The sequence below is a fragment of the Nannobrachium achirus genome (genome assembly GCF_963921795.1).
Source record: "Nannobrachium achirus genome assembly, chromosome: 9".
NCBI lineage: Eukaryota > Metazoa > Chordata > Actinopteri > Myctophiformes > Myctophidae > Nannobrachium > Nannobrachium achirus.
Window position 1 is genome coordinate 29,783,075 of NC_137818.1, and position 27,762 is coordinate 29,810,836.

The window sequence follows — 27,762 nt, forward strand, 5'->3', positions numbered from 1 at the left end:
CCCATCAGCTTCAATTTGATACTTTTCCAGTTCCAATTGTGTCTGCTTATTTGTGTCATAATTCCAATTTCACTTGTGCATCCTATATCCTGTATGAGTTCTCTCTCCTGATGCGAAACATCCAGAGTTTCGGACCTGAAAATAACCCCATTTGGTTAAAGAAAATCTGCAAATTTCTTTCAATAAGCACAATGTATGCCAATATGTAAAATGTATTAATTCAGGGCCAATTTTCTCTAAACTGATATCTTGACTATGTACTGCATTTTAATTCAACCAAATATGAATTACTCCAACACTGAGATAAAGAAAAAGTTGACCAAGTGACACTGTGGGAGACAACCCAGGGTAAAGCCGGGAAAGGCAAGACACGCACCACCTATCCTATGTAGATCAGAGCCAAAACGGCAGAGCTCAAGACCCTTATGCTAGACAGGAGGGTGTGTAGGGCAAATAGATCAAAATACAATAACTAAAAAGGAAATACTCACTTGGCACACTTCACAGCGGTCCTACCCAAGATTCCATTCCCAGTCCCCCATTGCACGCAAGAGCTCACATTTTTACCACGGAGATAATAGAACACACCTACTTTTACTCAGGAGATAAATTGGAATTTGACCTTCAGGCAGTAACACTTCTGAAACAGTAGTGGTCAGACCCTACAACAGGATCTACATTTTTCAACAGAAGAGCAGGGATACCAAATTACAACCAGTAGTTGTTGTTAGTTACATAATAACATACTCTTCCATAAATTTTATTCACCAAAATATGTTTAGTTAACCAACTACACTTGTCTGCAAATTCCAACTTAAAATGAACTGGTTAAATGTTTTAGTTGACATTAATTTTGGGTCTACAATAAAAGTATTAAAACATTTTCTTATACGTAGCTGTATTTTGTTTTTTATTTATTCGAAATTATAAACACACTAAAGACCATACATTTGATAGAAAGTGCAAATAATACAACATATGCAAATAACAGTATTCACCTGACATTGTCATGTTATATCACTATTAGACTAACACTGACTTGTGTTAAACCCTGACATTTTCAGGGTTAAATTACAATTACAACTTTGTTGACTGCCTTTTGAATTAATACATTTTTCTACTTTAATTTAAGTCCAAATTGAGTTTCAATCAATACCTTCAGAAACATATACTGTATGTGAAAAAAAGCCCTGAATACAAAAATGCAGCGCTTCCAAGGAAAGCGAGTCAATTTTGGAAATGCATACCTTATAATAGGACATTTTCCTAAAAAGAGATTAGGAGTACCAATTGAGTGCCACTATGAAAGTGACATGAGATGAGGAAGCTATGTGCTGTTAGGATGGGCTGACTCCTCCCTCTGCCTCTGCATCTGCATCTACAGGCTGGCTAGAAGACTTGTGGAAGGGTGTCTCCTTGAAAATAAACCAGCAGTTGCTACCCCACAATATGAGGTTGAGAAAACCAAAAATCTGCCAAAAGGGGGTTAAACAAAAAGACAGATAAATTCCAACATCTGAAGCCATTTTGCATATGTATCACTTTAAGAATATATTTTTGAATCATATAGTCCTAGAATGAAGATACCAAGTGTAGGACAGTGACTTCACAATCCATCATGTAGCTTGTGGATTCATGGGGCTCTGGCATGACTACAAACTACAGGCTACACACGGGAACCAAGCGTTTTTACAGTTCAAGGACTCCCAAGAATCTGAAGCACTTCTGCTAGATGACACTTAGTTGTGACATCATTGACGAATCCTTGGTGTCTTTATTCTTGGCATAGACTGAGTTGCAAATATCTTACCACAGAGGCGTTGAGTCGACCCATATGAGGTACAGCACCTGCGGTGCACTTATTTAAGAGATCCTTGCAGACTGGTATAAGTGTCACAATGGTTGTAGGACTGGTGGCCCACTTCACATCAGTCAGTCCTTTGCCCCAGGCTGAGGATGACACCAACCACAGAAAGGCCATGGTTGCAGTGGCCAACAAATCCTGTTGGCAAAGAAGAAGAAAAATTGCTCGGTAGGGTACAAATCAATTAAATGCAGAAAGTAGTCTGTGACAGTTTCAGTCTACTGTGAAGGCTGACCGAGTTCAGAGGAATACACCCCCCCTAGTGTTTCATTTACACAACACTGCTAATTCCCCTTCTATGACCTACTGCTGGTTCCAGTCTGTATGAAGCACAGGATAGAGCAGAAGCATAATCAACACCAAGAAAACAAATATTGCACGCATAAGATCCAATTAACACTATTTGCGAATAATGTCCGAGAAGGGCTAGCCAACTTGTATAAACTTACACTCACTGCCACAGCTGAATTTGCACAGCCAGGAGCTTGGCACAAGCTCACACATTTATGCTTGCTTGCTTGAAAAGTTACTTTAGGTTATGTCTTTCTAACTATCCTTAGCAAACATGATCAAAACAAGAATAATTGAGGGCAGACTTACCACAATGGGACCACGACTAGACTCCCTGTACATGTGTTGGTAGCCCAGGTAGACAACCAGTGTGGCTGTGCTATAGAGAAAGGCGAACACTCCAATACTGACAAAAAACTCAGCTGAGGACGAGTGATCTCCTGTCAGGTAGTTATCAGTGGTGCTAGTGCTATTGACCACACAGTCAGGGACTTTGTATGGATGCGCCAACAACCTGTGAAGACAAGAAATACAATTAACCATATAATGACGCCTTAATATTAAATCACTTTCAACCTGCCGTCCGTATTTTGGGCATCGCTATTCATTGTACGAGTATAAAGAGCTTAAATGGTCATCTGAAGTACCATTTTCATCTATTATACCATGAAATGTACATTTATTTTACATTTGCACACACCTGAATGGGTAGCTGAAGACTGCAGTGATTGTATGCAATTGACTGCCGCTTGTCTCTTTACACAGCACATTAATGCTTGTGGTGCCAGTATATCCCCCAGTGGTGGCAAAAGCAAATATAGAAAATACCTGGAAGCAGACATACAGTATACAGACAATAAGTAAGGTTTCTTGGTACAGTATAGCAGTGGTTCTCAACCTGTTCAGGCCGGGACCCCCCAAATAATCATATTTTTACTGGGGACCTCCCCACCCTGACGAGCAGTAAGAGTTGAGGCATTACATTTTGTATATACAACACATTTTGTATACACGGTTCTAATATTTGATATTTTGGCCAATATTTATTTTGTCATTTTAGAGGTATTAAAAAGTCCTTAAATTGTCACTTTAGAAATGTGCATATACCCTCTCTATACACTTAAACTTTATGTTGGTTTGTTTACTATTTAGTGAGAAAACAATGTTGCACATTAAGTTAATCATCTGGGCATCCCCCAAAATTATTTGTGGACCCCCCGGGGTCCCGACTCCCGACCCACAGGTTGAGAATCAATGCAGTATAGCACTGAGGTTGCCATTGCACGACCACACACACATGCACAAACGCACGCACGCACGCACGCACACACGCACGATGAGCTTTAGACAGGAAATCCACCATCACAGGATGTCATCCGTGTGTGGTTATACGGATATGCCGTTGATTTACTGTTGTTCATAATTGATGGTGCTTTTTGTGATTGATTGAAGACTTTATTAGAAGTTTGCATAGGAAAAGGTACAGTTTCATGACGGTACAGTTCACTGGTACAAGGTCTACTAAAAAGAGATCCTAGAAAAGACTAAGCTTATTTACACAGGAAACCATTAAAGTTATTATATTACCATTATGTTATTCTTACTCTGATTTCTAGTTTGTTGTATTGCTACCTTGCTGTATCTTGCAGTAGGCCTACTTCTCTTACTGTATCTGTACTGTACCTTAACTGCTGTGCTGCTTCTGGTGAATGAATTTCCCCTGTGGGATCAAAAGGTCTATCTATCTGTCCATATAGCCTACATATAAAGTAGGTTTCAGTTTCAACAACAACAAAAAAGCCAACAATTTTCGTGCTCGACTAGATGATTTATTTTATAATTCTTGAGCACAAAGCCAGTTATGCTCATCTAGTCATTTCTAGATGAGTCTATTTTATTTGACCTAGATAGTTTCATGAAAAAACTATGTTGTGTACAGCCCAAAACATTACAACAATACCACAGATACAACATTTAAAAAAAAACTTTGAGAATAGTCTCTCTGTCCGAGATTTACGTCACAAGACCCAACATGATAATCAATTTGGAAGGTATTCAACTGTGTGGGATGGACATTCTCTGCATAGGCTATAATAGGCCATATTTTATGGTAGAGATATAAAGAAACGAAACTCACCCATTCGAGAAGTCTGATAAATGCCAATGGTTCTTTCAGCGGGCCCAGATCGAGACTGAATCCGGTCATCATAATCTTCTGATGATGAAAAATACACAAATCCAAGGCAGTCAGGGTATAATGTTACAGCTAATAAGTCATACACAAAATGTGCTTGTCAAAAAGGGTGCAATCATTTTGCGCCACAAATCGCCAATATTTGTCATTACCTGGGTGACGCCTTCCATTTCTCCAGACAAAAACCGTTGATGAGAAGATGTGTTTTCTTTAACGCTTCTCTGGTTGTACTTCTTTAGGGCTTGTCAAACTTTTTTCCAACTTCTGCAGCTTCATAGTGGTTTACACGTGATCACTGGCGTTCTTAAAGTGACACGCACGGGGACGGGGGGCGCTGCTACAGAGCGTTGCCAGTGAAAGTATGGTGAAGTTGCGTCTGATTCAGTGCAAGTGTTTCTAGTGCCTCGTGACATAAATGTGTTAAATGTTATTGTCAACTTAATAGCCTCGGACCCAGACATAATCATAGGTGTATTTTTTTTTTTTTTATCTCATAGGTGTATTTTTTATCGATTTTATCGACACATGTCAGACACGATAAAAATAAAATATGAGGATGTTTCATTGGCATTGCTACCAATACCATTACATACCAAATGATAAAGGCCAGGCCTTGTATATATTTGTTAGATCACCCCCAGTTGCCATATTATAAATAAGTAATAATAATAATATAAGGCACTAACGACTGACTCAATTGTGTTGTCATCATGACATCAAAATAATCCTTTATTATCCGTTAACATTTCAACTTCTGCCGTTGGGAGCGGATTATTAACATGAGCCATGACATGGCATATACCACGAGAGGGCGCCATTTCCTCATAATGCATCTCATCAAATTGGCCCTTTTCGCCCAGCGCAAGTGCACGCATGCTGTTCATCCCATGACTCCCATAGTGCCCTCTATTAGGGTAATCTGATCCCATTCACACAGGCAGTGAATGTAGTAGACTAGATGGCCTCTCTGACACAATTACAATGGCATTAGTCCTTGCTCTCTTTCGGGGCTCACTGAGCAAGTTAAGCAACACTTGCTTCCGTCCATCCCATAATAATCTGGGGCCTTCTGAAACACAACAAGTGGTCAGAGCAGGAACAGTTGAGCACTTGTAGAAAGCCAGTCTTCCCTGTATCACAGAGCACATCTCAGAGGAATAAGAGTGCCTTTGTTCTCCACCTTTTAATAGTTGGCTGGGCTGCCATGGGGGAGGGGTTGCCGCTGCATTGTCCCTTTGCAGAGGAATGCTGCTGTGCAGAATACTGCTTACTAGAGTGGATGGCAGGAACAGAGGATTAAAGGGATACAAAGGATAGATATTCTGACATAGTCATATAACATTTAAATGATGAATTATTGTTGTGAGATCAATACATGGTTAATAGAAATACCGGTAGGCTCAACTTCAGCAGCCTCTTCTGTAGGGTATCATGTCATCACAGAAAACTTGTCAGACCGGTGGTACCGCCCCAAAGGCTAAAGACATGACAATCACAGTTCCATCTTCTCCTTAGATACCACCAGAGTGGTGCTATCAATTATCTGGCTAGTGTGAATGTGTGACTCTCTCCCACCATTTCCCTCCCTCTAGGTCTAGGAGGCCAGCAGATCTTCCAGAACTAACATGACTCAGCAGGGGAGCATGTAACCTGGTGAATGTTAACCACTATGCCAAACCCTAACCGCAGTAAAACTATGCCTAAACCTAAACCTAACCCAAAAACCTAATCCTAATATAGATACCGTAAAAAAAAACAGTCACAATAAAAGAAGACTCCCTAATAGGGAGATAAGCTACCGTCATCATCACATACACAAACTTTAGAAGGCAATCGTATCCAATCAGGAGGGAATATGGGAAATGGGACAGATCCATGTTGATGACATGACTTTAGATGTAGGAGCAGGGTCCAAAAATTTGTTTTGCAAAAATCGTCCTGATGGTGGCGCTAGAAGAGGGCCATGTGAGAAATCAGGGGTTGTGGTTTGCCATCCAAGGAGTGTGTGTGCAACGTTTGGCATCGATAGGACCAACGGTGCCAGAGATAAGAGTGATGTGATGGACAGACAGCCGGTGGAGCTTTTCATAGTAACTTGCGACCTAACGGTCGCAATAAAGTGTCAAACAACATTCAACGTGTGTAAGTGTCACATTACGACACAAATAGCAATACTTAAAGCACAACTTAACAATGCAGTGGCAAGTGTTCATAACAGTCAATGCTAGTCATTGCTACGCAAGTATCTCACCGCCATGTCAAACACAGCATCAATACTACCAACACAACAATAGTGCAGGGCCAAACAATAAGTGTCCATTTATCAGTGCAAATAATACAAGAATAAAAACAAGAAAGGGAGACACAGCAAGACGCCACAAGTAACCCTCCCTGGAAAAGTCCTTAGAGGTCAGAGTCAGTACAACTTTTGTTCCAGTTAGAGTTGGGTAACAGTTGTCCTAGGTTACAGGACAACTGGTCCTAGGTTGTCATTAGTCCGAGCAGCAATCCAAGTCAAACACAAGTAAAGGGTTTTCATTGGCTTAGAGCATGGATGGGCAACTTGATGATGGTGAGGGCCACTATATTTCCACCTCCAGAGGGCCACATTGCATATTGCTACGTCCTACTTTCTAGTCATTCTAGTATCTCATACAAGAGAAGCAAAAATAGCAGATCTACAAGCTCAAAATGCATTGCACTGCAATGCGTTTGAGCTTGTAGATCGGCTAGTTTTGCTTCTTTTTAATTGGAATCCTTAATTATTTTTTGTTATTTTTTAATTGGAATCCTGAAATGTAACATTTTGATTTAATTTCAAACGCATTTAGTTATATACCCATGTTAACTTTATGAACCTAAATACAAATACATTGGACATAAAAATAAATAAAAATAATAATAATACTATACTAGTCATTAAGCTACTAATATAGACTGACGGAATTAAAGCAGGTCATGTTTGGAATTGTAACAGCTGAAATCAATAATATATCAGTATTCCAGTATTAACCGGTGGGCCGCATTAAGTGAAGGTGGGGGCCGCATGTGGCCCCCGGGCCGCCAGTTGCCCATGTATGGCGCAATATACTGTAGGTTGTTAGGTGTTTTCCCCTGCACCTCATGACCAGTAGTCATGGGTTCCTTTAGCACTGGGGCTCTCCATCCCATCACATACTTTAATATACAACTTTAATATTAAGCTACAGAATATGGCTTACTGTAATCCACAAATTTGATACATTTTGAGACTCCTTGTATTTCTTTTACACACACAGATAAACAAGTACGCAAGGGATATCTGTGAATACTGTTAAAAGATATACTGTATATCCCAGCTAGTTTTCAGATACAAAGTACACAAAGTGATATGTAGGATAAGAGTGAGCGAGCCATATGTCTGCTGAAGGATATTCTGTTGGCACACACGCACGCACACGCACACGCACACGCACACACACACACACACACACACACACACACACACACACACACACACACACACACACACAACATACTGTACAACAGCAGCATGTGCGTTTGTCAAGCAGTACTCATAACAATAAATACAGGCCAGCATGAAGTGGCGTCTTGATTCCATAATATTCTGATTGTCAGAACACAATAAGGCCAAGGATGAGTGATACACTCACATCATTTTGTACCCTGCAAAAAAGAGAAAACAGCTACAAGGCTGTTCAACAACCCTGACCAGTCTTGTTGATTTAATGGGCTGGTTTATTGGTTTAGGGAGGTTTTGGACACCAGCTATTAGCTCTTAGAAGGCGTTAGAAGGAGAACTGCTTCTATATAGGCTCATCACCAATATGAATAAACCTTTATGCCATACATGGGAAACTGGCGGCCCGAGGGCCACATGCGGTCCCAACCTTCTCTTAATGCGGCCCTCAGGTTGATAGAGTAGGCCTACTGATATATTATTGATTTCAGCTGTTCCAATTCAAAACATGGAAAAATTAACCGCTTTAACTACTTCAGTTTATATCAGTAGCTAAATGACTATTATTAAAATGTTATTATATTTGTTATGTCCAATGTATTTGTATTTAAGTTCATAAATTAACATGAGAACATATAAATGCATTTGAAATTAAAACAAAAAGAAGTTACTTTTCAGGATTCCAATTCAAAAATAGCAAAAATAGCAGATCTACAGTGCGACGCGTTTTGAGCTTGTAGATCGGCTATTTTTGCTATGTAAATGCATTGTGGCCCTCTGGAGTGAGTGTGAAAATGTAGTGGCCCTTTCCATCATCAAAGTTGCCCACCACCCCTGCTTTACGCTATATGGACCAGAGCTACACTACCTGGGCAGGATTGATTGCTAGTCAAGCTGGCTGCAAGCTGGGCTCAGGTGGTCATGGTCTAGTTAGGCATTGACAACAACATAGCTGGCCGACCAGCTCAACCAGCTTTACCAGCTCAAACAAAGCTGTTTTTTCCAGCTCTGTGTGTGTGTGTGTGTGTGTGTGTGATAGCCTGTGATGATGATAGGCCTAATAATTGTATTTGTTTTGCAGAGCTATACAGAACAGTGTAACAAAGTGCTTTACAAAACAAGATACAAATAAATAAAACGAATTAAAAAAATAAAGAGATAAAACCAGCAGAGTAAAATAAAAACATCAATTAAAACAAATTGCATAAAATTAACATTACAAACATTTAAAACAGCACAGATAAACTGTGACATACAATAACATAAACCGCGATGGGTTTAGTTTAGTTGATTAAATAAAGACTATTATTTTGTAATTGGTTGATTTGACCTGAAACCATTTTCAAGTGACCTCTCAACGCATTAGCTTCACAGGTTGTGGACTGGGGCACTGCTCACACACTACAATCACCACACACCATTAACTGAGTGGACTTGAACTATTTACTCTTCCGCCCAACCTATCTTAAAAAGCGTTTGACAGCTGACTGAGTCGCTCTAGTTCATGCGCTCAGGTTGAGGCCAATCAGAACGGCCTGTGTGGGCAGGTCAAATGGAAGGTTGACCAATCTCAGTGCAGTCTTCCTGCGGCGGGCGGTGTATGTAACACAGTTTCGGCTATCGTTGCAATTGTATCTGTTGGACTGAGCGATTGCATGACGAATTAACGGGGATACGTGTTATCAAATAAATAGATTTTCCTACAATGCGATCCTTTTGTCTCCGCTGAACTTGGACGAGGAGGCGCGCAGAGCACACCGTCTATGAGCCGTGAATACAAAGCGCTTCCTCGCTGTCAGGACGACTGTTTTGTTGATGTCATCGGCGGCAGAGCTACACCGACCGTTCTGGGAAAGATTAGCATAAACATACAACCGGTTATTATTCTCTTCCCCGGCGGTTCAGAGTGAGAATGGGACGACCAGTGCACTGCATTCTGTTTTTATTTTTCAGTTTGACGGCTTGTTTAGAATCTCCGCGCCAGCAATCGCCCACATTTTTTGTGAAGAATTCTAAAATACAGCAGGGAAATGTGAACATCGCAAAGAGATCTCTTCCAGAATGGCTGGTTCCAGCAAAGCATATGGTAAACAAAAGGAGCGCCGACCAAGCGGACACCTGTGAAGCCCTTCAAGGATATGAAACCAAGTTGGCCAACAACACCCACAGCGTAAGTTAATATTACCGGTCTTGTTACGCTGTTCTCCTCACAGCCAGGTAATTATGATATCGTATACTGGGAGGCTGTGTGCAGGTGGTGATCAGGTTCACACGTATAGGCCTAATCTGCTATTCATATAGGCTATTTAGAAGCATAGATTAGGCCCCTTTTCCCATGGCCTGGGTAGATTTGTTAAGTCTCCATTAGGTGGAAGATTTACAACTTTTTTTAAAGAAACATGATGGACACATTCATATTAGAACTGGAGGTTGCACACGTCAGGAAGGTATAGCAACTGTGTACACCAGAAGTCTGATATCCAAGCCCTCAAATGAATCCTCCAATAAAATCTTAACAGCCTGTATTCATCATTATAATGTCAAGTTATTCTAAGGGTCCAGTGAAGGGCTTCTAGGTTTACTAACTACAGGAATGCCCCAGTCAAGGCTTTGACCTATATTTTGTTAATGGAAAGGATGCAGTAATATTCTGCGTTGTGGAATCCATCTTTTTCTGTCTCCCTGATTCTGAATGTGAGACCTCCCCCCCCCCAGACAGGCCTAGCCGGTGAAACCTTGTGACTGGCAGCACAGTAGTTATCATGTAAATCATTGTAACAATTTGTAAGCTGTCTGTGTTAAAAGACATACAGAGACAGGGGGTCTTTGTGCTGAGATACATAAAAATCCTGGAGTGGAGAGTAGGCTAAATGTGGTACCACCAGATGTGCTAAGGATTTAAGTGGGTTGGCACAGGATAAAGCAGACCGATGTTCACTTGGCTACTGCATTCATGTAGAACCAGATGACAAACTAAATGCCAAGTCATTACTAATTAGCATTCATTCGTGTTGCGTTTATACCAAACATAAACCAGCTGGCTAAAACAAGTATTTAATGTAAATTTGCAGATAAAAACAAAAAACAAGCAAGCATTAACCCCAGTTAAACATACTGTAGGCTAAAAGCAAGATGTATGCAGATCATGGATTTTGCATTGCTCATTTGCATTGTACTTTTATTATTCCTCATGCATTCAACCGTGCATTGCAGCCTTTGTAGAATTGTTGCCTGTAATCGAAAGCGGGAGCTAGAATACCAATAGACTTGCCTTGTTCTTCCACATTCATTCTCAGTGTTAATTTATATATATTTTAAAATGTCATCTTCAACTTAAGGTTTATTGCCACATTCTTTTGTTTTTCCCACAGTAGCTGCTAGAAATCAAATGGTCTGCCCTTATACTGTCAACATGTCAACATATACCCATAGTTAAAGTAGTCAAGAGCCACTTGATGGGATAAAGGATTTAAGTGTAAGACGAGCAGAGTAGCTCAGAATGAAAGCAAAAGTGCTTCTGATCAATAACCTGTTGGCACACAGTTGCCTCATAATAGTTTTATCGATTTCTATGGTAATAGCCCAGACTGCCTCGTTTTCTCCATGCACTCCAAGCTCCTGTCAGTGTTGTTCTGTTTGCTGGCATCCGTTTTGTTTTGACTGGTTTGCCATATGAGCAGTCTAGCCTAAAGCCTAATTATACTCCATAGCTTGCAAACAAGCCCAGGAGATGACACTAAGGTCTTAGAGGCTCTTGCCCATCGGGCAAGTACAAGTCAAGTTCTACTTGCCCAAAGTTCATGCCCACTTGTGCCTTGTGCCAAAAAGTAAATCAATGTTAAATCCAATTGATAACCATCGAGTAAATCTGAATAAGCACAACTGCTACTTGTAAAGGTAGCTTTATTTGTTCTTTCATGAATAACCAATAATATTTAATGAAGACTGTTGCTTCCCCATTCAAACACACTTCCCCGTTGGGCAACCTGAAAGCGGTCTGCCCCCGTCAAACCGCTGCAAGCAACACCGTCGTGATGGGGGTATAAAATTAAGCTTTAGTGCTGCACATTAAAGTGATTTTATATTGTCTGTCGGGTACTAGACAAACATGATACCAGCAAAAGCAAACATACTGTCTACAATGAATGTTAATGAATATGTTTACCATGCGTGTGTGGATACATAATGCACAATGGTGTGAGAAGTTACTTCCCATTGACTGCAGGGCAAAATTATTTAGGTTCCTCCTTGTGCCTCCTTATTAAACGTTTACATGTAGGCAATTTTCAAACTCGCATGCCATTATCTAATTATTATATTATTATTACTTTTGTAATATTATTTACTACCACATCATGTTTTTGGTATTTCCAAACTGTGAATTAAACTGTTTTCCACTATGTTTTTTCTCTTTAGTATGCCTTCAATGACCTGAGTGGATCAGTATCGCTGGCCTGGGTGGGCGATGGCTCAGGAGTGAGTATTATGTTTATCTGTTTGCACTAAACAAATCTTTACCGCATTGCCTCGCTACTGATATGAGTGCAATCTGACATACAGTAGGATTACTTAGCAGATCATCTATCATAATTTATGTGAAATGTAGCCTTGTGATCCAGACTTTTCAAGAAAGAAAAGCCTGGGATAGCGCCCGTAACTGTGGCTCATGACATTTTAATTGTATATAAAATATATGTAGCCGTTCAGATATCTTATTTTACATCAGTATTGTTCATGTGAACTGGTTTGTTTAGGTTTATCCATTATAATTATAAAATCGCTATGATTTATCACTTGTTTTCCACCACGGATTACTTCCTCATTTACTCAAAGCGGACAGCAGCAGGAGTCATGGCGTCCATTCCGAGACGCCGGAGGAGCCGATGAGATCTGTCGGGGCCATAGAATGTCCACGTTAGGTTAGACTATATGAAATGTGACACTGAACATATTGTCACACTTCTCTTAGTGATAAGAAAAGTGATAGGAGGTGTTTGCTTCATGCTGTTCGTTTTCTGATGATGAACCTTTTCTCTTTCTTGTCAGGTCATCCTAGCTTTGACAACGTTTCAGGTGCCCTTTTTCATGTTAAGATTTGGCCAGTCCAAACTCTATCGAAGGTATGTCTCCTCACATTATCCTATCATAGATATAATAAGAATTGGTTTCTTATCATCACATCTATTAGAAATGACTATGGCTGATTTGTATCTAAGTTGGACTGTGACATTTATCTTCCAGTGGGGATTATGGGAAGACATTCGTGGATGTGACCAACCTGATCAACAACACCTTCATCAGAACAGAGTTTGGCATCGCTATCGGTCCTGAGAACTCTGGGAAAGTGAGTCATGATTTGATGAAAATTCACCACACATCCTACAGCCATGTAGACATCTAGACCACGGGTTCCCAATGTGAGGTGTGGGGACCTCACATTGGTCCCAAGCGTCCCTCTGCTAAATTGATCATAATTGGAAAATAGGAGGAACCAAATGGACTCTTTACGGGTTTGTAACACAGAGAGCGTACAAATGGAATTAACTATGGCTCCAATTGCCTAATGCATTTCAAACTGGGAGTCCTTGAATTGAAAAAGATTGAGAATCAATGATCTATAATCAATTCTAGACCAGTGTTGTCATCCCCCACTGGTTTTCTCTCCTACCACTCACCTGGTGTCTTGTGTATGACCAGTTCCTTATTATACAGCTAGAAGACAAGGATACAACATGAAGCTAGACTTAAACAGTTCAGTGTAGTTTCCTCCTTCTATTCTCAAGACATGGGGCACAAAGCTTGATTTAGTGAAGCAGTATACTGTGATGTCTGCTGTCATGGTAATCATTCATTAGCGTGAATTTTCAATTTTGTCTCCAAGGTGATCCTCACTGGTGAAATGTCTGGAAGCCTTGGATCTCGGATCTTTGTTTCGGAAGACTTTGGCAAGACTTTCAACCATCATGACTTGCCCTTCATCCCTCTGATGCAGATCGCTTACAACCCAAAAGATGCCAATGTCCTGATGGTCATCAGCAATGTTGTAAGTCACTTTGTCAGTTTGAGGACCACCTGAGGTCCTGGCGCGGGTTCCAGGGTGTCCTCAGCTAAATGATTGATAGTTAATAGAACCAAATTGAACCTTGTAGGTAGCCTGGAATCCAGTCTCTCTGTTTAGTTTAGTTTTGTTTTCCACTTTTCGCTCCCTTCCTATGTGGGAGCCAAGGATTCTGATTGTTCTGTGGGCGGGACGAGACAATACAATGTAAAATTCAACTCACTTCCCTTCCTCCTATTTGTTGAGCACTATCCAATAAAATATTATGTGCCTACGTAAGGGGTGACATCTGACATTTGGAAATCAGGCTCAAATGGAAGCCTCTCTGACTGAGAAGCGAAGAGAAAAAAAAAAGAAAACGCTGAACTGAATCAGAGTTAAATTTACAGTGTAGATTGGGGTCCCAGTCCCAGAGATTAAAATTGAGAAGATTGAGAATCACAGTTGTAAGTGTTCCTGTACGCTATATCATGACACTAATGTTGCTAATGAGTTTCACGCCAGTGGAGCTTCACATCATGATAATATACTGCATTAATCATGCTCCCAGAAATCCACGATTCCATGATCGTGGAATGTTTTGCAGAAAACTGAATAAGAGAGAGAGAGAGAGGTTACCTCCATTACAGGTGTAAAACAGTGGGTGAGATTCTTTAGTGCGAGCTACCAACAAAAATTGCTGTTAGATTTTAAGTATGAATAGGTGTCGCATCTCCTATTACAAATATCAACAGATATCGGATGTACTTATAATGTAAGGGAATCAACACCACCCTCTGTAGCGCTTTACCATTGAGGGCGGTGCAGTACCCATAGCAGCAGGGTTTCCTGCTGCGCTTTATTGGCCAGGTGGGCCACCGGCCTAAAATCTGTAGCACCTGGCCAAGAGTCTGGTTAAAATTATGCAAAATTCCTTCAAGACAGAGGATCGCTGTCGTTTGAAATGATCACCGATCAACCCCCGGCCCCGAGTTCTGATCTTATGCAATGTCGCATTTCGTGTGTGGGGCCTTTAAACGTGCAAAACAAACTATACTTTTGCGCTTGTTTAAGCAACTTCTCCTCCTATGTTGAGGGCAAAAATAAGAATTAATCAAAATTAAGGGAATTAATTTAATCGAATGAACAAATTCATTAATTAAAATGTGTTGGCGCAAGCGCAAAGCGTGCACGGCAGGGTCCCCCCCACTGTTAACCAAACTATTGTTTATGTACATTTGTAATTTATTTAGAGGGCTGTACATTATACTCATCTAGTAGGTAAGTGGTGGCATCTTTTGCCATTGCAATATGAGTTCCTCATCTACCTGGTCTTATTTCTATGCCCTCAGAATGAACTGTGGCTGTCCGAGGACTTTGGTGGAACCTGGCGAAAGATCCATGACATGGTGTGCCTGGTCAAATGGTAAGAGACGGAAAAAGATAACTACCATTTGCATGTTATCTTTATACACAATAATTACATTTTAATGTTTAGTTGGTCGGTGTGCAGGATTAAATTTGTTATAATGTCCTCATGTTTACCAGTTAACTCAAGTTACTTAAGAGAGAGAACTGTCATACAACTATATGAAAATGGAGTAGAAGTAGAACCCAGTTCTTATCTGTGTGGCACAGGGTGAAGAATTCAGGAAGTGTTTTGCGCTGGAATATAATATATCAGTTAAACTGCTTCTCTGTTTTTCTCTGTGTGTTCCCCTTACAGTCATAGTCATTACTGTATGTGTATACTGTAGCTATGGGGAAAGATACTCCCATTTCTCGTTTTGAGAGATTGTTGATCATGGCAAGAAATGTGTTTATTTGCAAGAAATGTGTTTGTTTGCTCATGTTTTGAAATAGACAAAATGATGCTTGATGCTACACCCAGGGGTGTAGTGGGGGTCATTGACCCCTGGTCTATGGCAAGTAGAGAATTCAACTGTGACATGGGGGTGGTTTCAGCCAAAAGTGGTGCGTACACGTGATGGTTACAAGGACGTTTCAGACATTTTGAACACAGTCATTTGGCGGAAAACCACTGTTGTTGTTGGTGTGAACTAGGCGTAACGTACCTAAGCTTGTTTTATTGCTACATAATTGCAAAATAGGCAAAGCTCCAGTGCTTCCATCCTTCCCTAGACTGGATTGTAACAAGATTGGTTAGTGTGTGACTACTGACTAGCTGATTGTTTCCAAGCTGTAGCCAGCAGCAGTACTATTCTTCTCATAGTTATTTCCTTGTATGCATCATTGGGTGTCTTTGGTAAACATGTTTGTTGACTTTCGTTTTCAAGTCTGTAATGCCAAGAGTGCTGAGCATGAGAGAGCTGTACACACTGTTCCGTCTTTTCTCTGACACAGCCTTTGGTATTCTCTCATGAGGCCTAACCTTGATATGAACAGTCCGTGGCAAAATGGGTCAATCTCAACTAGGGCAGGAGTTTTCTGAAGTCAAAACACTTGGCGCAAAGTACATATTTAGGCAGGGCAAGGTTTTATGCAGATTATATTTGATAAGCAATAGCATGTGACGCCACACAATCAATGAAATAATGACAAGCTAAGGTGCTATTTTTGTTTCACGCTAGTAAGACCTGATTTATGCTTGTTGTGTGTCGGTGTTGTGCACTGAAAGTAGCTCACAGCATGTTGTAGAAGCAACATGATGCGCTACCAAGTAAGGCTGGGACGATATGAAAATTTCATCAAGATTATTGTGACAAAAGAAATCACGATTTACGATATTATCGCGATAATCAAAATCCATTATCCTGGGGCGGAACATTTAAAAAAATAGCAGATCTACAAGCTCACAAGTATGTTTTACCAATTACAGAGGGTTTAAATGGTATCGGATGCAGCTCTGCAAATAAAAGGTGAATTGATCCCAGTGCATGACGGAGGACGATATCACGATGAATAAAATCTCCACGACACAATTATCATGAGTGTTTTTTATCACGATAAACGATAATATCGCGTATCGTCCCATCCCTACAACCAAGTAGAAACCATGCACAAGCCTGTTGGAAGTGCCAGTCAAGTGAGATTTGTTTATATTTGCTCATCCAGTGTCTATGCAACATGTGATTGGACAACATGAAGAAAACAAGGGTAATTTTCAAGACTACTGTGGAAACGGATACAGTAGTTGCTTAATATGATGTCAAATGTGATATATTAGTAGAAAAAAGTCCTGCACTCTGTCTTCACTTACAACAATTTAATTGGTAGGCAACGTTTTGGTCACTCAGACCTTCATCAGGCATGTGAAGATGTTTTTCGAAATGTGAAATATTAACCACATTAACATCTGTATCTACAAGCTCACAATTCCTCACATTGTAATGTGAGCTTGTAGATCTGCTATTTACAACAAAGTATATATAGGGCTTAAGAAGTGGTTAACGTTTTTTCCCTAAGACGAGGAATGTTTTCATTCTTAAGGTTCCTCATTCCGATGTAGGTTAACTTGACTTATTCATTAACAAAGCAAATCCGCATCTCCTCTGTTTATATAGCCTTGACTCTGAGCCGATATGCGGGGGTGTGCTTATCTGACATACCTGTTCCTTTCACTGTTTGTAGGGGGATGAAAAACACCATCTTCTTCAGCACGAATGTCAACGGATCTTGCTGTGAGTGTGTGAAGCAAAATGTCATTAAAAAACATTAAGCCCTGAGGAACTGTGAATGAAAATCTCTTTACAACTTTGAACGTTGTCAGTCAAACCTCAGTCAAATCATGTTTTCCTCATCCAGCCATTTTATATTTACCTTTACCAATGCCACAAACATTATTGACTTTCAAATATAACGCAACTCAATTCAAGGATAGTATTTTTTTAACTGTTTGAAATCCTGGGATAAATGGTAAACGGTAGCATATGTAAAAAGACAGAGGAGCAACAAGTAAATGTTATCCTTTTTATAAGTTTGGATCTCTAATTCTTCCCAATATTGCCATTTTTATAAGTTTGGATCTCTAATTCTTCCCAATATTGACATTACCAAACACCAAGTCATTTTCACTACTGTATTTCCATCTGCACAATAAGACCCTGTTATAATTAGTCCATGTGTTTCAGCTGACCGTGGTATGCTGGAGTTGAGAAGGACAACAGACTATGGGAAAACTATCAAGACCGTGGCCACTAAGCTCTTCTCCTTTGGGCTTGGCGGACGCTTCATCTTCGCCTCTGTAATGACAGGCAAGGTTGGTATGAGCTCTCATCAATAGCAAATGGGGGAAATGTGAGCTATATGCCGAGGCGTAGTATTGATTCTGTATATCGTTGCTGTCAGGCAGAAACCTTCTCTCAATTTTTCAATTCCATTCAACAAATATTTGCATGTTTTCTATAAATGAATGTATAAATGAATGCACTACTTTGTCATACAAAAAGTAGCAAAAAGCTTGAGCTTGTTTTTGAAAATGTTTCAAGAGAAAGTGAAAGTGGTTAAGTGTGTCTGTGGGTTTTATAAATATTGGATATTGAAAGTATCAACAAGAGCTAAAGTAAATTGGTTTTACTTCCCTTTAAGTTTTTACTTCCCTTTTTCTGAAAAGTAACAGGTGTGAAATAGTACATAATACTGTACAGATCATCAGGCTATTTAAAAGTACAGAATTTGAAAACATTATAATTAAATTAATTTAAACAATATATTTTCTAAATCAGAAGAATGCTAGGATGTGGTAGTATAAATAATGGAAAGGTTGGCCAGTCACAGAAACAGTGACAGTAGTTTGATGGTTGTTTCAATATGGATCCAGTTAGCCCAATGGATTCAGTTTGCACAGCATCCTAAAGTTTGATTTATACTTTGTCACGACACTTTCAACAATGGTTGCGTAGTTATGTATTTTTGGCTGTGAAAGCATCGCATCATACATTTTCCAATTCACGATGGTATGTCAGTATGTAATTTGTTTTGAATATAAAGTTTTGACAATGTTGCGAGAATAGAATTAGTCATTGTAGATCAGGTTTAGTACAATTGGTACAATTGTGTCTCTCTGATAACAGATTCTTCTCCTCGAGTTTTGCTGGCATGTGTGTGTCTCTAGTCTACGCTCTTGTTTGTCAGCCTGTGTTCAAGTATTTGCATTGGTTTACTTTGCGTATGCTATTTTTACACTAAGCTCCTTTCCATCACTCTCCTGACATTCGTATGGGTGTGTGGGTGTGAAGGTTTCTTTGAAGTTGTTCTTTCTTGTTTTTAAAAAGCATTTCCTTTCTGTCATCTGTGTCTCTGCAGTTTACTCTGAGGATGATCCATGTGTCAGTGGACCAGGGGGAGACGTGGAACATGGCCCAGCTGCCCCCTGTTGGCCATGAACAGTTCTACTCCATTTTAGCAGCCAACAATGATATGGTTTTCATGCATGTAGATGAACCTGGAGGTCAGTGAACCACTTGAACCACTTAAACCCTTTGGTGTTGCAATTTTATCGAGCATATCATTGTTACCGGGTGGAAACCTTGTATGTCCAAAATCATTCTTTTTGTATTTATAATTTTTAAGATGATTTAAACTAGTGAAAATAGCCGATCTACAAGCACACAAGGCCTCGCATCACGAGGCCTTGTGTGCTTGTATATCTGCTATTTTTTGGTGTGTTGTCGAACATACTAAGGGGTCTAGAGCCCGCCCATTACATGCGTTATAGAAATACATTTGTTTCTTTATTGAAACTGGTTGTTTATGCCTACAGATACAGGATTTGGCACCATTTATGTATCGGACGACCGCGGCACTGTGTACTCAAAGTCCCTGGAGCGCCACCTCTACACCACCACTGGGGGCGACACTGACTTTACTAATGTCACCTCTCTCCGGGGAGTCTTCATCACTAGTGTGCTAGCTGAAGGTAGCTATGATACTAAATGTATGCTTTGTCGTAACACGGCGTCACTCTTCGGCTAATGACACTGTTGAAACTGTCACTGTCCTGGACACACACATGCATTACACACGGACATGCTATGTGTCAAACTTATAAACTTATTAAAGTAGCAACACACAAATGCATTCTAACACTATTTGAGGTGAATTAACAAGAATGGACAAATAAATAAATTACGTTTATATATAAAGTGATGATGTGGGGTTGTGGCCACCATGCTAGCACTCAAACATATTCGACCCACATCCTACAACTCTGATGTACAAACATACATGCACCTCAGTTTCAGTCACATACGTACAGTACAGTATACACACAAGCACATAGTGTCTTTCTTGTGTGTCAGACTTCTCATTTTTGAACTGTGGGCCCCTCAAGTGAATATTTCATTAGCTGCTTTGTGTGAGATGAGCTGCCTGTCGAGAGGACGAGCTGGCTGCTGAAGTCATTGTCTTGTTGTTCCAGATGGCTCAGTGCAGTCTGTGGTGTCCTTTGACCAGGGTGGGGAGTGGGTGCCACTGCGGAAACCTTCCAACACCAAGTGTGATGCCACGGCAAAAGACCCAGACAAGGTAAATACTGGTTTTAGGTGTGCCTGGTGATGGACAAAAACCTGATAGTTAGTTAGACTTTAGAGAAACTTGAACTGAAAAGACTCAATTTAGATTAGTTTATGGCAGTGTATGACAACTTGACAAGTGGTGACCAAAATGTATGTACTGTACTATATCGTCACTGTCGGACAGAAACCTTGTTTCTCCAAGTTTCAAATGTGTATGTTTATTTTTTCGTTAAGCAAGTAAGTTCACCATACAAGACTGTCGCACAAGACTAGTGACAATAGCCGATCTACAAGCACACAACGCCTCACATTAAGTCATTATTAAAATGATAAATAAAAAACAAGCGGTTTTGGACATACAAGGTTTCCACCAGTGTTTAAATTTGTAGTTCTTTACCTCAATAAATAAACACAGACTACGTATGACTGGCAGTGGAGTTTGAAACGTGTTGGTTGTCTTTGTGTCTCTACAGTGCAGTCTCCACATACACGCTGCCTACAGTACCGCTGTGAGACTGAACGTCCCCATGCTCCCTCTCTCTGAGCCCAACGCTGTGGGCCTCATTATAGCTCACGGTAATGTCCCCGCAGACCGCCATCAGCATCCGCTGCTCAGTTACAGCCTGCGCAAATATTTTTGTTTTTATGCTACTGATTTACACTACTAAGATTGAGGCTGTTTTAGATTTTTCAATACTAATCAAAAATCTAATTGAAATCTTTGATTTCAATTCACTTTCAATTCAGTGAATCGAAATTACAGGCGGGAATGCGATTCTCATTATGTTTACTTTGTTCTATTAATCATGCATGTGCACGCTCGGGCCACGAGGCTGTTTATTTGTTAACTTTTTATTATTCTAGATTCTCATTTGTTATTTATAATTATTATTCAAGCAAAAGTTACTTATTGAAATACAAGTGTCAGCAGCCATCTTGAAAATGAAACGTTTCTGCAAAGTTTGAGTATATCTACTGTAACACCACTGATATGGTGTGTGTAGAGGTAGCTTATCCTCTGGCCTTATGCATCTTCAGGAAGTGTTGGTGATGCCATCTCTGTGATGAAAGCTGATGTCTATGTATCTGATGATGGCGGTTACACCTGGCTAAAGGCCCTCAAGGGCCCCCATCACTATGCCATCCTGGACTCTGGAGGCCTGCTGGTGGCCGTGGAGCACAGCGCCACCCAACCCATCAACCAGATCAAGTGAGTCACAGCTGAAGGGAATGTATAGAGGCCTGGGCCGGATCAATTCTAATCACGTCGAAATATCCAGATTTCAACCTAATCACTAACCAGTGCTTTTGTGCTGCACTGAACTTCTTGTCTTTTTTACTTATTTGCTTATGCTTATTTGTTTATATTTTTGTCTTGTGGTACTTGTGTTTCACTTTCAATGAAAATATTGTATAAATGCAATGCATTAAGTATACTTAGTGTTGTATTTTGTATATAACCACTTTCACCCTAGAATAGAACTCATCAGTTTCTTTCAGCTTTTATTTTATCAGCTATAATGTTATAACAATCAAATATACAGTAGACTTTCCACGAAGTTGCAAAATGATGCTATAGTTCAATCTAGTTTTATCATGTTTTATTTGCTACGTCATGGAGAAATATGTAGCACCAGTGTCTCTGATTGATAGACCTTGGGTTACCACAGAAATGTTACTTCCCCTGCTAATGTCACATGAGATCAGCTTCCCTAGATGTCTACATTTACTATGCAAAAAATGCTTTTCTTTTGCTCATGTACAGTATGTTTTTTTGCACCAGTGTTAAAATGCAAAACATTTTGTGAACACGATAATCATGATGACTGCATATCCTTTGCTCCTCTGTTAGATTTTCCACTGATGAAGGCCAGTGCTGGGGTGTATACAACTTCACCAACGATCCCATCCACTTCACAGGACTTGCATCAGAGCCGGGCGCTCGTTCCATGAATGTCAGTGTCTGGGGCTACCGAGATTCACTCATCAGCCAGTACTGGGTCTCTGTCACCATTGACTTCCAAGAGCTCCTCACTAGAGAATGTGAGTGACTGTTGACTGAGTGACATGGTCGTAGGGGTGCAACAGTTTATCGAAACTAATCGATTTAATTGATTTATAAAAAATAACCAATGAATCAATTTTAATAAAATATAATCGATTTTGGGGGTGGAAAATAAAATGTTGCCATTTTCTCTTGTAGATCAGCTAGTTTTTGCCATTTTGCGCTACACTGTTATGAATAATTAGGGCTGAAGTGGTTAAATAGACTTTAATAATTAATGAATAATCGATAGTTGGGCTTTTGATACAGTTAGTCTGACAAGGATGAAAATATGAAATGAAGAATGTAGACGTAAAATAAATTCAATAAAGCAATTTGCTAATATTGCCAACTATATCCACTAATGAAAAAGCCCTATATCATTATTTCACAAGGTGATGACAAGGACTATGTGCAGTGGTTGGCGCACTCTGATGACATCAGTGACCCCAACGATGGCTGCATGCTGGGCTACAAAGAGAAGTTCCTCCGTTTGAGGAAGGACTCTGTTTGCTTGAACGGAAGAGATTACCAGGTCAATACCCAGCCCACCCCCTGTGAGTGCACACTGGATGACTTCCTATGGTGAGCTTTCAACTTTCATGCAACACTTTCTTTTTTTTTCTTTTTTCCAATAGATCATCGATTCCTAACCTGTGGGCCATAGGTCTATCTCCTTAATAGGAAACACCTATTCAGGGCACAGAGCAGAAAAATCAATATAAAATACATTTGAATACAATAAAAACAAAATTGTGAAATACAGTACCATAGTAAAATTGCAGAATAATAAGTAAAAAGAGAATAAAAGGCAGCGGCAACAGAAAGGTTTTTTAGGTGTGATTTAAAAGAAATGAGAGCTGGAGCAGACCTGCCATTTTCTAGTAGTTTGTTCCAGATACTATTGAGACATTTCAGTGTACAATCCAATCAAACCCCCCATTTCCACACTATCCTGTCATCTTCTGTACCCCCGTCCCTTCTGCAGTGACTTTGGCTACTACCGTAAGGAGAACAGCTCGGAGTGTGTGGAGCAACCGGATTTGATAGGGCGGGTTCTTGAGTTCTGCTTGTATGGCAGGGAGGAGCAGCTGCAGACTAGTGGGTAAGATCAGTTTACTTTGTGTTTATTCAATAAAACACATTCATCACATAATTTATGTGATTTGTGCCTTCATGCGCTGATCTTTTAAGCCACATTTTTACTTCATTGCATGAGCTAGGTGAAAATAGCTGATTATTAGAAACACATTTTCTGTTGAGTGACCATGTTGCTGAACAACTGATTTCCAACTGAAAAATGTGTTAAGTCGACGGCAAAGTATAAATGACCATCACATGACCGATGCCCTCTGGTATACAGCTATAGAAAAATCCCTGGAGATAAATGTGAAGGGGGAAAGATGCCTACGCGAAAAGAGATAGACCTCAGAAAGAAGTGTGTCAGTGACCTGGTGGACACACCAACGGTGAGTAAAGCTTCATTTATACTCCATCACACGATGGTATGTTGCAGCATACCGGACAGAATCTACAAGCTAACATCGCTGCCAAGCGTCGTATTACAGTGTAATTATATTTCACATGTCAGATGTTGTCTATATTACCATTTGTGACATTCTCTTGTTCAATGTTTTGCTTTTGTTTGTTTTGTTGTGCAGATGGAGTTGTCAACCTCCAAGTCTGTTCCCATAGTGGTGACAGTCGTCATCATTATGCTGCTCAGCACTGTAGCTGGGGCTCTCTTCATCAAGAAATATGTCTGTGGTGGAAGGTCAGTGGGAGCGCTTTGTTTAAGCCTGGCTTACACTCATTTGCACACTGGTGCCGTGCACCGAAAATAACCTATGTACAAGCTCCCAATGCATTGCGTCGCAACACTTTGTGATCCTGTAGACCGGTTATTTCCATAAATCAGGCTTTAGATTTATAAACATGAACTGAGTCTTTTTTTTTTGTAAAATAAGCCTGTCCACACTTAAATAAAATGTGTGCTAGGAGCCTATGATCCCATACTAAAAAGAATTTGTGATCAAGGGAATCATTTTTCTCTGCCTTCTTCTGCTAACATTTGGACTGTGTCCTACAGGTTCCTGGTGCACAGGTACTCTGTGCTGCAGCAGCAGCATGCTGAAGCCAATGGTATTGAAGGGGTGGACGAGCCACTGGAGACCAACCACACCCCGAACGGCAAGAGGGAGTTCCACGACGACTCTGATGAGGTACTAATATTTAAGTCTGATTCTCGTACAACGGTATAAAATAGTCAATTTACTACCAGTAAGACTCCCTAATCGGGAGATAAGTGACCGTCAGGTCGCATGTATACATGAATTGGCCTGTGAGTGGCATTGGTTCCTGGGTGTAGGAGGATATGCTTGCCAAACGATTAAAAGTGGCAGCCTGTAGATCAGCTATTTTCAGTTATACGTTTTAGACATAACTAAACAGGGCCATTTTCAATTAAACATTTTAGACCAATTTACTACTACATCTAGTATAAGGATTCCAGCTAAATAAAAGTATGTCTTTGAAAGAGATTTTTATTCATAGCTGAAGGATGATAAAAACTAGTCATAAAGAGAACTACATGGATGTGTTTTTTCTGGGGTGGGATTTACAACAGGGATATCTTCCGCTTGGAGCTGACCTTGTTTCTTTCTCTGTACACAGGACCTCCTTGAATAGCAGGCACAACCTGTCATGCTGCAATCGAGAGGGAGGTTTCTTCCAGTCAAACTTGGCGGCTGGCCACTGTTCTGCCTCCAGCTACTTCCTCCTTTTACCTTCTAGTGTGACCTTTGGCCTCCACTGCTGTGTGAAGAGCCTATGTCACTGCCGTCATCCATGAGGTATCCAATGAATGTACAGAGGCTTCCCTTGGACTAATGCCGCAGTTGAAGAAAACTGAAGGGACTTAAGTAGTGTTGCACGTTGATTATTGATCCTGTCGGCTGAGTTTCTAATTTCCAAGTTCTTTCTTTTTGGAACAGAGGAAAGATACAGTGAATTTGGACTGATGATAGAACCAGAGTAAGAGAGTCCTGCTTTAAAGCAACTTAATTGTAGTCGCATTCCACCGTTGCATTATGGGTTCTGCCTCTCCCATCGTGTGGGAGTGTTCCTTGCAATACTATCTACTTGTATCAAAGGTGTGTGTCCTTCCCTCGTCCTAATACACTTGTACATAAACCTTTTCTTTTTCCATTAGTGATGCAATTTATTTTTGGTAATATGGCCATATGGCTGCTGTCGATCACTCTGGCTTGGGGAGTCTCCGAAGCTACTCATTTCATCTTAACTTTCACTTAAATAGTGGTAACAAGTAATAAAATGCAAGTGGCAACTGCCATATTTGCATTCGATTTGATAGCAATAACATGTTAAGATACTTTGTGTGGGCACATTCACTGTAACACTTTAATTGCGGCAATATCTATAGAAGCTCCAAGTATTTTGTTTTGATGAATGGAGATGTGAAATATTCATTGCCCATGCTTATTTTTAACATCAATGGAAGAGGAGAGGTCAAAGTGTCTTTCATGATGCCGTTTTGTTCAAAAACTAATGAGAGCAGTAGTGACTGCCAAAAGCACAAAGTCCTTTGTAGGCGAGGTTTGTTTTTTAACAGGTTTCCTACATATTAAATTAATGAAAAGATTTGCCCATTATTCTAACATCCCATTTTGTTGCATATACAGTAAAAGTCATGTTTATAATTAGATAATAAGAACTTTTCAACTTAATTTACATCATTATTCAATGTGAATAATATCCATTTGGTTTGAAAAATTGTATCATTAGACAACTGAATAAATATCTAGTTTGATAGTGAATATATTGACAGCTACTTTTTACATACCAGATTCATTCCTATATGAAATAGAGGGTATGCGTGTGACATCATCATCATACCCGGAGGTTATGCGGGAACACCTACTGAGTGAAAATAACTACTTTCTGGCCTGGACAGCCCATACATCCAAATATCTGATTGCATTAAACAACGTTAAACTCACTTTGCCACTCACGTTGCCTCTCGATTTGCCATTCACTTCATGCATGCGCATACCCTCTATACTGCAATGCACCAATTAACTATAAGGCAGAAACACTGAAGCTACACAAAAAGTCATTATGTAAATGCGGCTAGTATGATTGACTGATGCTAGCAAATTGGCAGATATGAGTTGACTAACCAACATGACTGGCTGTATATGCTGACACTTTGTATGTTTATGGTGAGACTCTCTCCAGAACCACAGGGACATTTTATGTTTCTAACTGGGGTATGCCATTGCTTAAGAAACTACTGTAAAAATGTAAAGAAATATATATCTTCCTGAACTTAGGCAAATATTTTCAATTGGATTCATTGGATTGGCCAATGACTTAATTTATGTCTTGTCCATCAATTGAACTCCACATGTGCTTCTTTCCACATTTGTTGCACAACAGTTTTCTTTTTATTTTGCTCTTTTTTTGTGTTCAATTAATTTTCATTCAGGTTATATTTATTTATGATGAGCAGGTTCAGAGTGCAGTAAATGTGTTATAGTTTGGATGTGGTTATAGTTTGGATGTGGTTATACAAGTGCCTGGTACTAGAATATGATGTGTGCCCACACCTCGTGTGGCAAGTAAGTATTCAATAATTGTCTGTCGGCTATTGTGTAACCACTGTTACATCCAGTAAGTCAATAACCCTCCTAAGTTGAAATTGTTGCCAAAGTTAAATCTTTCAGAAATAGAAAGTTTCCTCAAATTTCTTACACACTCCAGTTATAATTGATCAAGATTTGTTTCTGATCACGCATTTTATCTGATCCATTAAGCTTGAGAAAGAAAATAGGCTACGTCGTCGATAACCCAAAATTCTCAACACAATTTTTCCATGTCTCATCCAAGAAGGACTGACTGACTTCTGACTTGTATGTTTTCTGAATTGAGAGTAAACTTGGCCTCAACTGGCGAGAGTGTATACAGGGATATGTAGCTGCTAAACAGAGTGGATGCCTGTAAAACTGTTATTTAATGAAGGTTTGCTGGTAAAGTGGTGATGACACACTTTTCTTGCAGTTTGAAATGCTGTATAAATTAATAAGTCATTGTGATGGTTCTGTAAATATACAATGTCACATCTTTGTATCTGCAACGTTTCTTCTGTATATTTGAAACAATTTGCTTTGGGTGACCAATAAATTAACTTGTTCCTGTAGTTCTGGAAATTCAATTTCTGAACTTGTCTCTTGACTTGCTTTGTGTAAGACATTAGTATTACAATGATTTGTGCAAAAAAGAACACAATGCTCAGTAGAAATATTGATAAATCAGTATATAGTTTGTAGTCTGCATCTCAACTGAGCATTACTAATTTTAAAACATTGGGAAATATA

The 27,762-nt window shown here is 39.9% G+C and overlaps 2 protein-coding genes across 2 annotated transcripts; one reads left to right on the forward strand and one right to left on the reverse strand.

The window, feature by feature from the left end:
• Positions 1 to 1,165: 1,165 nt before the first annotated feature.
• Positions 1,166 to 4,627, reverse strand: sypl2b (synaptophysin-like 2b). Its single transcript, XM_080733296.1, has 6 exons — positions 4,502 to 4,627; positions 4,293 to 4,370; positions 2,856 to 2,983; positions 2,465 to 2,669; positions 1,811 to 2,002; positions 1,166 to 1,472 (listed from the first exon to the last, which is right to left on the reverse strand). Exons 1-6 carry the CDS (start codon positions 4,517 to 4,519, stop codon positions 1,338 to 1,340), a joined length of 756 nt encoding a protein of 251 aa, XP_080589422.1. The 5' UTR covers positions 4,520 to 4,627; the 3' UTR covers positions 1,166 to 1,337.
• A 4,800-nt stretch (positions 4,628 to 9,427) lies between these two features.
• sort1b (sortilin 1b) lies at positions 9,428 to 27,569 on the forward strand. Its single transcript, XM_080733280.1, has 20 exons — positions 9,428 to 9,979; positions 12,226 to 12,285; positions 12,856 to 12,929; positions 13,051 to 13,153; positions 13,691 to 13,852; positions 15,199 to 15,272; positions 17,438 to 17,487; positions 17,938 to 18,065; positions 19,112 to 19,256; positions 19,569 to 19,724; positions 20,226 to 20,332; positions 20,796 to 20,898; positions 21,361 to 21,532; positions 22,175 to 22,365; positions 22,762 to 22,951; positions 23,355 to 23,471; positions 23,730 to 23,835; positions 24,028 to 24,140; positions 24,456 to 24,588; positions 25,040 to 27,569. Exons 1-20 carry the CDS (start codon positions 9,722 to 9,724, stop codon positions 25,052 to 25,054), a joined length of 2,457 nt encoding a protein of 818 aa, XP_080589406.1. The 5' UTR covers positions 9,428 to 9,721; the 3' UTR covers positions 25,055 to 27,569.
• The last annotated feature ends 193 nt before the right edge of the window (positions 27,570 to 27,762 follow it).